At 34.9% G+C, this 17,941-nt stretch overlaps 1 protein-coding gene across 4 annotated transcripts in view; it reads left to right on the top strand.

The window, feature by feature from the left end:
• The window catches only part of LOC121371710 (ectonucleoside triphosphate diphosphohydrolase 5-like), a 29,611-nt gene that overhangs the window by 10,482 nt on the left and 1,188 nt on the right, over window positions 1-17,941 (top strand). For all 4 annotated transcript variants that reach the window (XM_041497803.1, XM_041497801.1, XM_041497805.1 and 1 more), the window contains exons 4-13: window positions 6,072-6,215; window positions 6,707-6,782; window positions 7,165-7,200; window positions 9,527-9,612; window positions 10,105-10,184; window positions 13,892-13,956; window positions 14,489-14,585; window positions 14,914-15,071; window positions 16,736-16,789; window positions 17,531-17,634. In XM_041497803.1, coding sequence (XP_041353737.1) covers window positions 6,072-6,215; window positions 6,707-6,782; window positions 7,165-7,200; window positions 9,527-9,612; window positions 10,105-10,184; window positions 13,892-13,956; window positions 14,489-14,585; window positions 14,914-15,071; window positions 16,736-16,789; window positions 17,531-17,634 — 900 coding nt within the window. The remainder of the gene's footprint in view (window positions 1-6,071; window positions 6,216-6,706; window positions 6,783-7,164; window positions 7,201-9,526; window positions 9,613-10,104; window positions 10,185-13,891; window positions 13,957-14,488; window positions 14,586-14,913; window positions 15,072-16,735; window positions 16,790-17,530; window positions 17,635-17,941) is intronic.

Below are 17,941 nucleotides of genomic sequence, written 5' to 3' on the forward strand. Positions count from 1 at the left end.
TTAATTTAATTTATAAAATATGACATAAATTGCAAAAAAGTTTTTTTTAAAAGCTTATAAACACAGTATCATGAAATAGATAAATTTAACAAAGTACCCAAATTGCAAAATTTCTAATATGGTGTGTGTTGGGGGGGGGGGGGGGGGGAAGTAAGCCTTAAACTGCAATACATGTACACTTTATGCTAATAAAGGTTCTTAATTGTTTCTTTTCTCATTTTGTTTTTTGAGGGGCTGGGTGGGGGGTAAGTTCCCATTCATAAGTAAATGAATAATGCTGTTAATTGTTGTAATATCTCGGTAACATGGATTATTTTTTATAACTTAGGTGGTTTTAGTGGAAACAATTATTTTAACATTTTAATAGGTACGGTAACTTTATTCTAAACTGATGAAAATTATTTGCATATGTTTCTAAACAAACCATAAAGCATGCCCAATGAGCCTATCTGTTGTGTAAATTGACAAATTGATTAAACATGATCTCGGTATGAAAAATGGACATTAAAAAGTTAATTATTTTAATTTACTGGGGTTTTTTGTTTTATCAACAGTTAAAATTGGGCAAGTGAATTTTTCACCATGGCCAGTGAATTTTCAAATCCACTGGCCCTATGGCAAGTGAATTTTAAAAATATTCTAGAACCCCTGACAATGGTTATTGCAGATAATAGTTGTGTGCAGCATTGGTGATCTTTTTCTGACCACCTAGCGTGGATAGATGACAGTCACACTACCGTGCATTCCTGTGGTGCATATGCACATTCAAATAAAGTTTGTTTTGTTTAACGACACCACTGGAACACAACGATTAATTAATCATCGGCTATTGGATGTCAGACGTTTGTTAATTCTGACTCGTAGTCATCAGAGGAAATCTGCTACATTTGTTTCTAATGTAGCAAGGGATCTTTTGTATGCACTTTCCCACAGACAGGAAAACACATACCATGGCCGTGTTCAGTTGTGGTGCACTGGTTGGAACAAGAAAAAACCCAATCAGCTGAATGGATCCATCAAGGTGGTTTGATCCTTCAATGCAAGCACCTCAAGCGAGCACTCAACTGACTGAGCTAAATCCCGCCCCCCATGCACATTCAGAGACATGATGAAAATATCTAGCTGACATACTCTTTTGGCTTGGTCTTGTTCTGCTTGGTATGTGTTTTGACCTAGCTAACTCAGCCTTTAAACACCAACAGTTTGAGAACAGTTTACTCATCTCCACTAGACTGTGGTATGTTGTCAACATTATCAGTTTACGACATGATTAGTATGCTGATATTGAGAATATTAGAACTGAACAAACACACACGGCTTTCAGCAAGTATGCACTATACTTTTATTCCATCAGTTTGAGAAGCAATATAAGTGATATGAACAATATGGATATTCCTACAGCCGCCATCCTGGACAGATTTTCTGTGATTTCTGATGTTAAGCAGTAATTTAAAATCACAAAATATGTCCAATGGATATGGCCATATGCAGAGAGAAGGACTGTTGTTGTCATAATGGGTGGGCTACATATCAAGATGCTGCTATTAAAAGCATGTAGTGACCCTTCTTAAAGAATGTGGCTGGATATTGCTACTATATAATGCTAGCTGAAGTGACCTCATCTACAACGTTTTAAAATCAGCTCACTGTAAGAGAACAGCCCATCAAGTGTTTGCTTATGCAATGTATAAACTACACCATGAAACATATTTGCTGGACGGAAACCCAAATTTCTGTTCTGGCAATTAGATTGATCTGCTGATTTCAGACACATTCATGAAAGACAATTCTGTCAAATGTACATGCTCTAGTACACCTGTATTGGCTCTAGATCATCCATGCACTAACTCACTATGTACTATGCATGTCAGGTCAGGTCATAGGGTTTTATGTGCACATTCAGAACAAGCTGTTGTAGTGCACGCCTGTCATGGGCACAAGACAGGAAAGGTGGAGGAGGTGGGGAGAGGAGGGACCGCCTGCACTGGCAGGTGCAAGGGAGCATCACAGCCTGACCAAGTCGGTAGCAGGCGGGGTGTGTGTGGTGGTGGTGCTATGGAATTTTGAATGGAGCAATTATATGTCAAAGAGAAAAGGTGCGCAATTTTGATGGAGGAAATTTGGTGCAATTTTGAACGGTTGGTCAAAAAGTAATTGGCAGAGCTAGTATAGGTTTTGACATTGGTGAATCGAGAGTAGCTCGTTAATTGGACCTCTAAGATGCTGTGGTGTCTCCCTAGGTTGCCCATAGGGCCCTTTAGAAGGGCCTGACCTCTTCTGGTCGTGGCATGACAACCCAGGGGAGACTCGTGCAATTGTGTTGACACCGGTAGGTAAGGCTTGTTGTTCCAGGGGATTTTGTCCAGGTGTTGTTGTTGGGGTGATCCACGGCGTCTTCCTCATCAATGTCACCAGGTACCAAGTTAGACTACCAGCAGCAAGTATTTGGGGTTTGGGTAGTGGAGGCTGGTATTCTTTTGTTCAGCTTCCCCTGTGTGCAGTGCAGTTGTGTACTCGGAACCGGTATTCTTTTGTCCAGTTCCTTATTAGAGTACGTGCTGTATTGTTATCATTAGTCAGTGCACCCTGTGTACTGATGTGGTGTGCGTGCTGTCTGTTTGTGAATCCTAGTTTCGTGTTACGTTTGTACCTATTGTCCTAAGTCCCTATTCTAGTGAATCTCAATGGCCAATCAGGACCACCCCTCCCCCTCTGTTTTTGTATAGCCATGAATACAATGACAGAAGGGGGAGTTATACTAGCCTAGGTATCTAATTTGAAGGGTTTTACCCTTATAGTGTAGGTATTGGTTAAAAAGCCTATTGCTTGGCATACTTAATTTTATTACCAATGAATAAAACAATGATTACTCTCAGGAGTCCACTGTTAGTAGTTACAAATAGCATTCATCAACAATCGTACACTTGCACACTTGTAGGTATTGGTTAAAAAGCCTATTGCTTGGCATACTTAATTTTATTACCAATGAATAAAACAATGATTACTCTCAGGAGTCCACTGTTAGTAGTTACAAATAGCATTCATCAACAATCGTACACTTGCACACTTGTAGGTATTGGTTAAAAAGCCTATTGCTTGGCATACTTAATTTTATTACCAATGAATAAAACAATGATTACTCTCAGGAGTCCACTGTTAGTAGTTACAAATAGCATTCATCAACAATCGTACACTTGCACACTTGTAGGTATTGGTTAAAAAGCCTATTGCTTGGCATACTTAATTTTATTACCAATGAATAAAACAATGATTACTCTCAGGAGTCCACTGTTAGTAGTTACAAATAGCATTCATCAACAATCGTACACTTGCACACTTGTAGGTATTGGTTAAAAAGCCTATTGCTTGGCATACTTAATTTTATTACCAATGAATAAAACAATGATTACTCTCAGGAGTCCACTGTTAGTAGTTACAAATAGCATTCATCAACAATCGTACACTTGCACACCAATTTTCCTATTGTTAGTAGGAGGGAGTAGTACCTGAACTAGAAAAAAGTTTTTGATTCCCGCCCCCTGAAGAATTATTATTACTACATGATTTCTTATTGGTATCAGACAATAATATCTTATTAATATCTTATTAAGTAAGCTTACTTGGGGTCTTGTCTGGTTGTCTGGGTAGTTGGTTTATCGGTTTTCTTATCTGTCTCTGCATCTGGAACCCTAGTTGACTCACCTTATATAGCTGCAATTGTATTTATCATTGGTAATACATGGTGCGAGTGCAAAAGTAAATTCGTGCAGTTTATTTACAGTCATGTGCAGGTGATGGTCTCGATCCGTGATTGGCTGGTTTGGACCAATAGGAGTGCTGGAATAAAAACTATGCATGTGCTCTCTGGTGGCTGTACACCCGTGAAACATGGGGATACTATATAACAAGTTGATCTTGCAAAAACACTAGTTGAAATTTTCAAAAAGAAAGTTTACATGCACAAGAGCAGTTGTTAAAAGATGAAAGCAACTTACTGCCAGGTACATCACATGGATTTACAACACTTCTTTTTTATGAGAACCTGTCATTTCATCCACCACTAGCATTGGCTATAGTAACATTAGAATCGGTGAAACAAAACCCAGTTGATTCACTGGAAGATTCTATGCCAGACAGTGGCAACACCAGCAGGTTGCAACCTGAAGTGGACATTGATGGTGATCACAAAATGCCAAACAGCAGATAGCGTGAACGATGTACTGACTGTAAACATCTATTCAGAGGTACATTACATGTATGTATGACCATGGAAGAGCAGAGGATAGTGTAACAAGAGCCAGAAAGCAGCTAATTCTTCGCCTTTAAAGTATTTGTAGACACAGGATGACACTATATATGGTACTACTACTACACATTAACTGACATTATGTGATCTGTTGGTCTAATAAATTTAATACTTTTTACTAAATGAATTATTTTATTATACTGTTTTATGTATTTGTATTTAAGGTATAAAATATTTATTTTTTTAAACATGGTGGGAACCTACCATTAACCATTTTGATAGAGCCTCATTAAGAATTTATAAATTGTTAGTTATGACCCTGAAATTACCTCTAAAGGTCATCTAAGGTTTATTTCCTATTTATGTTTTAATTCTAGATATTCATTCATGGAAATAGTTACACGTGAAATATTATTTAGGGTTATTTTTCCCATGCCTTTATATGGGGAAACTGTCATGGTGACCTTTTGGAAAATGGGCGCCATTGCCGACACAAGTGGTATTGAGAATGCCTCCAATCTTAAAACTAATATCCATGACATGTAGTATGTGTGTACCAAGTTTCATGCTTTTATCAAAAAGTGCACAATTCACATTCACAGTACAATTTTGGTTTAAAAAATTTAAGTGCCATAAGATTTCCCTCCTTGCTTTATCTTTAGAGCCCGCCACCAACCCAGCGAGCCATGCCATGCATGTCCAGTAGAACAAAAGATATGCTAAATGTTTTGCATGAAACCATGGAAAAGATCGCTAGTCAAGACTGTAGTTTCCCAGGATCTTGAGATATATGTTGACTGTGTCATTTCGAAGAATCAATGTAATTTGTACAAATATGTTTTACGAGCCATGCAGGCTCATTTACTAGCCAATCTAGACAGTCCTATATGATTTTTGTGAACCTCAGTCTCCCGCACTGTCCTCAATATCGCACACTGATTCACATATCCTCTGGACTACTATGAAAATCACTTCTAGGTTAACTGTGTCAATCAGAAACAATGAAAATTGGTTGATAATTAAAAAACAATTTCATTAAAAATAATATCGATCAGCAATTGGCATCAGAGATCAACAATTTTAACTTTGGGGAGTTGGGGGAAGAGGAGTGCACAGCACTTTTTGTCTACATTGTATTAATAGAAATTGTTCAAGTTGGAAGGGCAGCAAGGGAAATGTTTCCTGAAGATAAGAGGGGCACGAAGGCAACTTACTTTCTATCAAGTTTTGTCAGACAAACATTATTTCACCCTGGTGCCTGGGGCTCGAGACACTGCAATTTGTTGGTGCCATTTATTATGTTACCATGAAGATATTTACTATTTCTTACATGAGCACAACTGCAAGTAAGGAGGGTAACCACGGCATTTGTCATCGTTGCCGTGGTAACATTCAAACCCTGGTGTTGATGGTCACAAAAACATGTTTGAAAAAAAGATAACATTAGGAAATGCCTTTTAAAATCTTTGAATTCATGCCAAAGTGTATGAAAGTTGATGTATGGTTGTATGCCACCCCATTGTCCAGCATTGTTACCCATACATCAGGCCCTCGGATTTCACAGTCATTTCCAGTACTGTGTCGGTAAAATCACTGAACTGAATTTTTTTTTACTATGATTATTATATTGAGTACAACTATTCAACAGAAATAATATATATAATATATATAATTATTTTTTAAAACCCATTATCACAATGCACAGAACCGAAAAATTGTTCCCATGAAATTTGTAATCCTATGGCCTGTGCATTGACATGTTTTGGAATATCCTGAGCTTCCCATAACACGCCTAAGACAAACTATGTCCATCAATTTGTTGTAGGGAGCCAACAGTATTCGCCCCTTGCTAGAGGTTGCAAAACTTGCAGTTCCAAGAGTTATGTGGAGACAGACTCCACTGGTCATCAAGGCAACTGCTGGTCTGCGACTGCTCACATCTCAAGTTGCTCACAGTCTTCTGAATGAGGTGAGTTTTAAACTGATACTGACCAACACAATCTCCTGATACCCATCATAACCCCCCACCAAACTTAACAGTGAATTTAACAAATGAGGAATCATTTAAATGGAATTACTGTATCCAGGTGAAACATTGAATTAACAAAAATAAATGATGTTTTAAATACTTTTTTTTTTTTTTAAATAAAAGATTTTTAATTGAACATTAACCCTTTCTTAAAAAAATTAAATATTGAGACATTGTTTCCACTATGTCAGATGAGGCTGGAAATTATTTTTTTATTTTTTATTTTTCATTAACTTGTTTCTTTTTCCTTTTTGTTTTACAAAGGATAAAAAAAAATGTTTTACAAATTAGGTGTGATGATTTAATATTTAAATATATAAGTCCTCTAGTTAAATACTTTTGTCAAGATACCATTGTTAGCATGTGTTGGATGTTTTAACATGTAGATGTATGTTGCTTCTGACAACAACACAAATTTCTCTTTGATTCAGGTTTACAAGATTTTGTTGGAAACAGATTTTTTATTGCCACCAGATGCAGTAGAAGTAATAGATGGTATTGCTGAGGGTAAGAGTAAATTATTTGTAACTTTTAGTGTAAACCATTAAAAATATATATCACTGTTGTACTGATATGTTTAAAATACCTGACATCATCTTAGACTCAGCCAAGAATAAAACATACGGTAATTATCAAGACTGGGAGTGGACTCTGTTTGCTCGGCTGAGGACTGATGATTAGTAAATATATTTTGCTGTTAAGTGTCATCAACATGTTTATTGATAGCAGATTTCTACCATCATGTAAAGTGATGATATCCATTCTCATAATGGATATCGTCATTTTACATGATGGTAGAAATCTGCTATCATTAATTTTATTTAGCATTTTTACTATTATATTAACATTAAGTATGACAACTTTAACAAAAATCTAAATTTTGTTTTAGGATTTTTTGGCTGGATGACAGTGAACTATTTAATTGGTAAGCTCCTTAATGAACTTTAAAACTAACTTGAGGTGGTTAAATACATGCATTAAAACAAATAAATTTTTCTGAGGACCAATTGATATGGTCATATATAGCAATGTTCCATTTGTGTTGTGTTTCTCCACCCTCGTTGTTTGATAATGTAAAAGATTTTAAGGCTATTACAGCCCATTTTCAGTGTTAAATTACACATAACTTCTATGTTTAAATCATCAATTTTGACAAATCCAATGCCTTTAGGGTGTATACCAGACCTGTCAACCCTCCCGGATTCCGCGGGAGTCTCCCGGTATTTGATCAAATCTCCTTTCCCCTGTGCGGGAGACAGTTTCTCCTTTTAAATGACATTTTTGTAAGTATAAAAAAAATCGATCCTCTTTTGTCAAAATAACAGAAGGGAAGTAACTCTGCCTTTTTTTCTCATTCGGCAAATGTCGACTACTTTCGGCTTCTGAGAATGTAACGGGCCGAATTGTCCCGACTGTTTAACCTTTGCCGAAGTGAAAATTGTGGGATAGCCTATTTATATTGTTAAAAAAGCACATGGAGTTTATAAAATGACATGTAATTATAATGTTTTTGTTGTCATCGTAATGGCTACAAAGCGTGTTGCCGCTAATTCAACAGGCTGTGTATTGACATTCAGTGTTGCCATATAAAAAAAAACAACTATCCAATTTAGTTCTAATAACACCTCTGAATTGTAAAATGTCTTCCCACTGGATTAATAATGCAACTATGACGAATCTGAAAAACCAGACTCCGAGTTGACAGCGATACACACGATTGTTAAAATCACATGTCACAGCAAGACCACTTAACTGTATAAACTACTTGTGTCAGTTAATTTTGTTTGCATAAAATGTTGGTTAAAACTTCAAGAAATTATTTTTGTACAATTAAAAAATGTTGTGTTTGACATTGACATAAAAGTTACTCACGGAAATGGGTATAATTCCGGTATTTTCACACGATGTCCGTAATGAGGTTAACTTATGATTACAAAATACAATGTTTATTGCATCATTATAATGATTTTAAATAAGTACCACGCCACCGTCTCATTATAGTAAAAACTGCAATATTAATTTATAAGATTTATATAAATTTGTCTTTGGTACTTAGGTACACTAACCAAAATGATAATGTAACGCAACCTGTAAGGCTGTAAGGTGTACTACCGTAAATGTACTAATTAAAATTTTTATTTCTTGTTCATGTTCTTAACATTTTTTGGATAATATTTTTTTTTTTTTTAATATGTATTAAATCATAATAATATTTAAACTTTAAAAAAAAAAAAAAAAAAAATTAATATTTTTTTTTTTTTTTAATGCAAATCTAAGGTTAAGAAGTATATATGACATTATAAAGTATTCATATAACTTATTGTAATAATGTTTTTTTTTAAATCTTGCGATTTTGGGTTAAATTGTGTGAATTTAAAAATCTCCTGCTTTTTGACAAAATCTCCTGCTTTTTCAACACACACCTCCTGCTTTCTCTTGTCTAAAGGTTGACAGGTCTGTGTATACTACCAAATCAAATCCCATAGATGACAATACTAACATGTGGCTAAAACTCCTACCTGCAATGTATCAATCGACATAAACACCACAGATATAAATACTACCACCCCTCACCCTTAAAGTGAATCAGAAAAAATAGTGGTCAAACTGCACATTTCAGAGATAACGGTTAGCATCTATGACTACCCTAGTTCCACACAAAATTTTAGTACTTTTTTTTTTTTCAAGCACTAGGCTACTTGACACAGTGGTACTAGATTAAATAAAATTGCATACATTTTTAGCCCAGATGAATCTATTTTTTTTACAACCAACACACTTACATTTATCACCAATCACAGGACTTTTGGTGTTAACTTCTCTTTCAAAAGTTGGTTGCACCTTGAACTTTGACCAAGGTAGAAGTTATTTGGTTTAGTACTACCTTTAGGTCATCCTGGAGTGTTTACTAGCTATATATGTATTTAATGTGAAATAGTAAAAGTACATACTTAGGAAATGGGGTTAATGAATTTAAATTATTATTCTGGACTAAATTCATGATCATGTATTTAAAAAAATAAAAATCATTCAATAGATAATGTATAACAGCAAGTGACATATAAAATAACATTGCGAGAATTTGGATAATTCAAGGATGTAATACTATTTTTTGTTACATGGAAAATAAAGATTAAACCTCAGGTTTTTAATTTTTAATGTGTTTTTGGTGAAAACTGTTTGTCATAATACATTTTGCTGATGTTTTTTGGGTTGTTTTTTTTAACATGGTTTCTTCTTCATATTGACAGGTGCTTTTAACAAGCAAGGAAAGCTTGCAGTTTCCATGGATCTTGGTGGTGGTTCTACACAGTTGTCTTTGGTTCCCACACATAAGGTTTATAACTAGATACATAGATTTACCTAGGACAGTGTGTTAGTTGGATTAATACCGTGGCGTGTGCTGCTTCACCTAGCATGTGGAATTCCCAATCTTGATGGTTTAACTTGTGCTACCCATAATTATTTATAATCATAATATTATAGTGTTGTATAATATCCATCATATAGCCCATTTTCTTACACTTATTTCAATAACTACTGGGACTATGCAATTTGACCATGTCCTTAAAATGCCAGTTATGGTTGGCATTTGATTTTGGTAAAACATTTTTTTTTCCATAACATAATATATTGAATAACATGGTCTTAACATAGGTATCTTGGTTATAAGCTTGCTTCATTACTAAAATAAGGTATTTCTGCAAGGCATGATGCTTTGGGGGTTTTTTTTTTTTTGTGGACGACTAATTCTGAAAATTGTAAAATCAGATAGATTAATCAATCCCATTTTGTTTATGTATAAGAAAACTGAACACTTTATTTACAGGGAACTATCTCATCTTTACCACCAGAGGATTTGCAAAATATTTATTTATTTAATTCTCACTACAAAGTGTATACCCACAGGTAAGTGTCGCTCACTCTTACTAGGTTAGCACTTAATTTAGCAAAAACCATGCTGGCTAAAGTCTTTCATTTCTTGAGACCCATCACAGTTTCTCCCATTGATTTTCATTTTGCAGCATGACATTTAGTCTTTTAAGTTAGGAAGGAAATATTGATATATGTATATCATTTAAATTGTTTGATAATACAACACATAACTCAGTCCAACAAAAGCAGGCCCTATTCTAGCCAGTGAATGCCGAGTTATTAGCAGTAGTGACAAGTTGAAGTTGCCATAATATTCTGGACCTAATTCAATTTCGAAAACTAAATCGGACGTCAAGACACTGACTGTCGCAGCTCACTTAACATCTTGTCGGTCCATGGTTTTACTTTATCAGACTCAGTCTAATTAAAATTAGCTCCACTATTACATGTGGATCTAACACCAGCCAGTTGGAGCTCATGTCCACCAATCAAAACCTTACTTGCAGAATCCTGCCAGTGATTTAAAAATAATTTGAAAACATTCCGAATTATCCTGAGGGTATAGACATGTTTCGTGTGAATTACGAATGCCTTAAAACATGTTTTATTTTATAAAATAAATAATTTGTAATGTAAAACTGAAGATTGATTTAGTTGGGGGTTTTGTTTTTTTTATAAATAAATAAGTTTTAATGTAAAATTGAAGACTGATAACCCACCCCATACGTATTGGTATGGTTCGCTGTACTGCGGCCACTAAAATAGACTCGCCCGATATTTTTAGAATTTGTATGCTCCCAAATAACGTTATAAAAGGCGAAGCGTGATTGGTCAACATTTAAATTATTATTTACAGACGAAATGTTACCTGGACATTGGGGACTAGGCAGTGTTGTTAGTTTTAGATCACTGGCAGGATTCTGCAAGTAAGGTTTTGATTGGTGGACATGAGCTCCAACTGGCTGGTGTTAGATCCACATGTAATACTGGAGCTAATTTTAATTAGATTGTATCAGACTGTACTTCAACACATGTCGTGCTATTTTCATTGACCAGTCAAGAGTGTTTTTCATTTCAGTAATGCCATAAATACTAATTGTTACTTTCATTTTAACATAACAGTTACATATTAAGTAGAGTTATTTAGTCCCGAGTACTATGACATTTTAATGAAAATATTTAATTGTTTGGCTTAAATTTTATTACCAAAAGTGGTAGGTTTTTTTTATAACAATATATTACGATTGGAACCTAGTGTCAAATTCGGAGCCTTTGCAAATGAATGCGGAACATGACCAATATTACAAAATGTACCATTAAATGTTCACTTCGCCTATTTTTATTACACTTCTCCCCTTTCTTCTCAGAAAGGAGAAGTCACTTCTGCTGTTTTCAATTCTAGATAAGGCCTGCAAAAATATATGAATTAGGGGCTATATCTGTGCAAGAGGCTGGTACTCTCTGAATGGAGCTAATAGGGAACTATATCGAATGGGAGCAATACCACAAACACTATTGCTTAGAGAAAACAGTATTTTTAAAACGCAATTCGTAGTATTGTAACCTCGGGTAGTGAAGACACAACAAGATTTGCTTCCACAGGTTCATTTATTAATGATGATTATGAAAAACCTGCAACAACAATAATACATTTTTTATAATCGTGTTTAAATAAATATAATAATAGACATTTTCATTCATTCATTCATTACAAACACCTGTATATTTGCCGTATATGAACTAAAATATAATACAGTCTGTTATTCAATATTCTGTTAAAATATGTTATTATAAAATATTCACTTACCAGACATCTTGTTCTAGTTTGCACTAAAACTCTCATGTGAAAATATGTAGTTATCTTTGACTTTGCAGTCGTAGATTGAAATATGTTGTTCTGATAAAAGCAGAAAAAGAATGAGATCGGGTGTGTTTAATTTGGCGGGAACAGGTGGAAAAATACCCAGTGCACAGTGCTACTGTCCTAAACGTCACTGTATTCAGTCAACCGTCACATGTCGCTAATTACACATGCCACCGAAAACATAACAACCAATATCCAATCTAAACAAACCAACCGATAATATTACCCACACTATTAATATATAAACTGTAATACGATAAGTGACTAACTATAAATATCTAATTAATATCTATTTAATGACAAAAATACACATGGTTACAGTTTAAATATTGGTTGTTAAATGTGATGTTAAGGTATTAGTGATGAGTATGAAGCATTTTTCTGGACTCGCAGCAGTGGTGTAGTCGAAATTGAATGTTGTGCAAGGGTGGGTGACGTTTACCTGCCTGCTTCGCTTTCACTGTGGAGGCAAATTAGAATATCATTTACTTAATACAAGCAAATGTCTTTCAAAAACATTCAGATTATATATTAAAAAATTTAAATTAATGTATTAAAGGTCTTACGTCTGCTTGCAATATTGTGTGGTATTTTTGGTCTGATTCCTAGTTTGTTGCTGCAATAATATTTCTTTTCAACCTAACAATACCTCAAACTTGATGGCATTTTGCCCTGGAACAGTATGTGGACTGTTCCAAACATCCCGATAGCCAAGGGGATGTCTTAAAATCTTCAAACAAGTCCTCCACTACCTATTTTCTATTGTTCCAGGGGGAAATGCCATACATTTGAGGTCAGGTTAAGCATTCACAAAAAGAACAAAACTGCAAATTTTCTATATTTTCACATCTGGTCATGATGTGCAATTTATGTTTGAATCCAGCACTCCACAATGAATTTTTCAAGGGTGCTTGTAGAAACCCAGTGATGTCAAATTACATCGAGACATTGACTTGAGCTTCTATAGACATTACAACAATCAAAGTTTAAACAACACTGGAGCAAATTGATTAATTACTCATCGGCTATTGAATGTCAAACATTTGGTAATTTTGACATATAGTCTTAGAGAGGAAACACGCTACATTTTTCCATTAGTAGCAAGGGATCTTTTATATGCACCATCCCACAGATAGGATAGCACATACCACGGCCTTTGATTTACCAGTTGTGGTGCACTGGCTAGAATGAGAAATAGCCTAATGGACCCACCAATGGGGATCAATCCCAAACCGACCTCGCATCAAGCAAGCACTTTACCACTGCCAGGCTAGTCCCTCCCTCTTAGTTTCTAGAATGCATAATCTAAGCAAGAAACTGCATTTTGATCAGAATTACTATACACTAGTGTTGAGAATTGGAATTTAATCATCGATATTTGGTTATAATCAGTTGGCACCAATCGATTAACTTTCGATTATACAATTGGTTAGAATTTTATGAACTTAAAGACAAGTTTCAGTTGTAAGGACCATGCACCTATTGCCATGATTACTGGGTTCTAGACCCTTAAATTGCTACATTAACTATTTAATATCTCTTTTCTTTATATACACATGAAAACAAATATCAACCCCAACATATTTACATCAATCTAAACTAGAGGAACAATTATTGCTAACATTTTCTCACACAATCGATTATTGATTTTTATAATTGGTAGAGCCAAACCGATCAGTGTTTGATTATAGTCGATAATTGGAACATCACTACTATGCACTGTTTTTAGAGGGCCATGTACCTCACGGGTATGGATCCAGAGAAAAAATTAATAAAGTCCTGCTCAAATGCCTCTTACCAAGCCTGCCTCCCACCCCTTTCACAAACCCCTCGGTCATGCACCTGCCTTTAACCAGTTATGTCTTTGTGTTAACAGCTACCTTGGTCTGGGTTTGATATCGGCAAGGTTCCAAATGATGGATGCTACTGAAGGTGGTGAAGGTATTTATTTTATTTTACTAAATTATATTTCTCTAAATATAGTTGTTAGCTAACTTGTCCATCATGTTTACAGTATCTGGCAGACATTACGTAAAAGTTTAATTTCTTCTTGGTAATAATGTTGGGCAGTGAGTAGAAAATTTGTTAATTAACCATAATTACTGGGTACTTATTACAGTCACCATTGAATGACAGTCAGTTGTGAAGTTTTAATATTTAAAAACTTGTAATGTGCTAATACTGGGTGAACTATGATGGAAAATGGCCTCAAGTTTCTTAGAACCAGGTGATTGAACACTGTGGAGGTTACTGGTAACTTTTTTGGACATCTAGCTAATGCAAACTCTAGGATTACTAGAAATACATTGCATTTGCCAAAATTCATAATTTTTGCAAAAAATTGTAAGCAATGTGAAATTTGATGGTAAAAGAAGCTGTAAAAGGTAACATATGTTTTACACTGACTAATAACTAGGGTTAGTGCCTTTAAAGTAAGTGTTAATAATATATTGGGTGCATGTTTGTTTTGCAGATAGTCCATATGTCAAAGATAGGATTTTAAAAAGCAGTTGTCTTCCATCACAATATGAAGGTGTTTTGAAACATGGGCCAAACATTTACAGTATACGGTAAGAATAATAAAATATTTTCAGATAAGATCAGTTAAACTGTAACTACATATTGTATAAGAGGGATCATTATTTTTTAATCCAGATATTAAAACTATTTGACATTTGTTTTGAGGTACATGGTTATAAAATAATTTTCACATTAGCATAATTTTATTTGCTTGTTTAATTGCAGGTCGGGGTGGAAAAGTTCTTGATTAATTTGCAGTGAACATTCAGTTACAGTCCACGATTGCAAATTTAAGAGAATTTTATATGGTTTATGTTTTAATAGAGAATCTTAATTTTGATGATTAATTATTCTGTGCATGGTTTCTGTTTGTTGTAGAGGTATGGATCCAGTAGATACAGGGTTTACGGGTTGTTACAAATCGGCTTTGCAAGTTCTCAGTGGAGCCAACATCAGGGTTGTACCCGAGATGAAGCAGATGACAATCTATGCATTTGCCTACTACTTTGATATAGCAGTAGATGCTAAACTTATTGGTAAGGAGATTGTCTCTTTTTTTTTTTCTTTTTGAAAATTATTTTTGTGCTTATATATCCAATTACGGTTGAAGTGCAGGGTCTTGAATGCACACCGTAGCTATCTGGGCAGTCTGTCCAGGACAGCATTTGATAGTTTGTGGTTAATGAGAGAGAAGTCAGTGTAAAGGCCTTACACTCTGCCATTGGTAATGGGATGTGAATCCATTTCCTGCCAGCCTTTAGGCTGAGGACTTAATCACAATGTGTGGTAGGGCGGAGCGTAGCTCAGTGGTAAAACACTAGCCTGAAGTGCGGTTTGTTTGGGATCAATTACCAGCAGTGGGCCCATTAGCTAATTCTCGTTCCAACCAGTGCACCACAACTGGTATGTCAAAGGATGTGGTATGTGCTATCCTGTCTGTGGGATGATGCATATAAAAGATCCCATGCTACTAATAGAAAAATGTAGCAGATTTCCTCTAAGACTGTATGTCAAAATTACCAAATGTTTGACATCCAACAGCTGATGGTGAATAAATAAATGTACTCTAGTCGTGTTATTAAACAAATAAAACTAACTTCAGTCACAATTCTACCAAAGCTGATCAGTGATATACTCTTGTTCCAGGACCTGAGTTTATAAAACTTAGTCAAGACTCAAATCTTTAATGGTGTCACACACATCCAAGTTGTATTGCATTGCCATGATGTTAAAGTTTTAATACATTGAGACTCGAGTCTATACTTTAAAGATTGAATTTACTAAGCCTGTTTTTGACTTACACATATGTACAGGGTAACTCTATGTATATACAATGCTTAACCACCTATGTTTAAGAAAAGTATGTTTCATAAATTTGGCCCCAAAAGTTTTATGGAGCCCAAAAGGGGAACATTAAGCCAATTTTTAAAAATGCTTTTCACTTCCAGAAATGCTATAACTGAATAGTCTTTATATATTTAAAAATCAATAGATGGTTTATCTAATTTGTCAGGTGCCCCAGTGAGGGGATGAAGTTTATTTTACTTATATATAAAGAAATTAAACTGTAATTTCGTCAGATCTACAAGACCATTTACAACTAAATTGGTGAGAAGCTTTCTTGACCCATGGAGAAATAAAATTGTGAATTTGGTCATTCTGACCTCCCCTCCTGAGGGATGGGGCCCAAAATGGGGAAAAACAAAGACTTTTTTTTTTTTTAATTCTTCTCTTCTTCCATAAACCCCAAACCTTGACACATGGAAAAATAAATGTGTGAATGTCGTCATTCTCATATTGCACCCCTTCCCCACCCCCAGGGAATAAGAGGAGGTGTCCAAACAGGGAAAATTAAGACAAGTTCAAAAAGTCTTCTTCTCAACTTATATAAAAGTCATTAGATGGTTTATCAAAGTTATGAGTTTCATTGATGTTAAATCATGAATTAGGTCAATCTGACCTCCCTCCTCCAAAGAAAATGGGTATGATGCATTCCATGAGTTTGGTAGATGGGGTCAACAATTTACTCAGGTGACCATTTAGGCCCATGGGTCTTTGTTGATTAAGAACACTGATATTCTGGTGGAATATTAAAAAGTAATACATTTCATTATTCTGTTTCACACCCAAAAGATATGTCCATATGTGTGTCATTTTAAAATATGCCATTAAAACTGTATTATTATTTTTTCTTCCAAAGATAAACATGGTGGAGTGCTCAAAATAACTGATTACAAGAATGCAGCTTTGAAAGGTGAGATTAATATGAAGGAATGAGGCAGCTTTTAACAATGATTAATACTCCAAACGCATTTTGTTGAATTTCACATCCTATTCCGTCCTAGGCCACACACTGATCTTGACAGAACTGTGGCCTGTGATGGACGTGCACAAAACCATAAGGGTAAAGGGGCATGTTAATAGAGATCAGGATCACATCCTATTTTAAATCTTTTGTCAGAATATATATCTTAAAGTTTTTCATTAATTTTGACTAACTTTTAATCAATTAATATTTTCACCTTTGTTATACTGACAGTGGTAAACTGTATAATATAAATATAGTCAAATGTATACCGTATACAGCATGTTGATATTTCATGGTTATGGTTCTGTGTGGATGACAGGCTTTCTGCCAGAAAATAATTTAAGGGTATGTAATAAAAACAAAAACAAAACTTATCATAAGTGCCCCTACAAGGTGATAATAAAGTATGAAATGTTTTCAAATTGGACACTGCATTTCATGTGCTTAACAGCAGCAAGATTCTGACTGTCACATATCTAAAAAATTATAAAAATATATCCAAGAGTTTAGATAAGTAATCCCCCCACCCCCCAACTTCATATTAAGTTGTTACATTTATTAATCTTTAATATTCACCATTCTCTGTTATAAAGGTCTACCCCCTGTCCAAGGTAAGTAATCATACTCTTTGGCAGAAAGCCTGGTTGAATATATTTTTATTATGAATGTAATGTTTGTATTCTGTAGAATGCAGCAGTCATGGAGAGCACAGGTTCCTGTGTATGGATCTGACGTACATCTACACTCTGCTGAGAGCTGGCTTTCAGCTGGATGATTCCACTGTCCTTCATGTAAGCTGGCTCCATATCTCTCTGGTGTGATTTGTGCTCTTAATTTAACTGGTTATTGACAACTTGGAAATAACTTGAGTGTTTAAAGGTCTAATTAAGAGTAGTTTTAAATCTGAATTTATACAGAAGTGACAAAATAGAAATACAAATTGAAGACACTGCCAAATATGATATTTGTGCTGTTCGCTAAATGCCAGTCTGTATTACTCCAAATGCTGAGTATGTTTAAACATTTACTTGAACAGGATTTTTGTTCATCACATTCACTTTTTGTTAGGTATCACCTGTGTGTAAAATGTATTTGGTA

Source organism: Gigantopelta aegis, chromosome 4 (genome assembly GCF_016097555.1).
Source record: "Gigantopelta aegis isolate Gae_Host chromosome 4, Gae_host_genome, whole genome shotgun sequence".
NCBI classification, from domain to species: domain Eukaryota; kingdom Metazoa; phylum Mollusca; class Gastropoda; order Neomphalida; family Peltospiridae; genus Gigantopelta; species Gigantopelta aegis.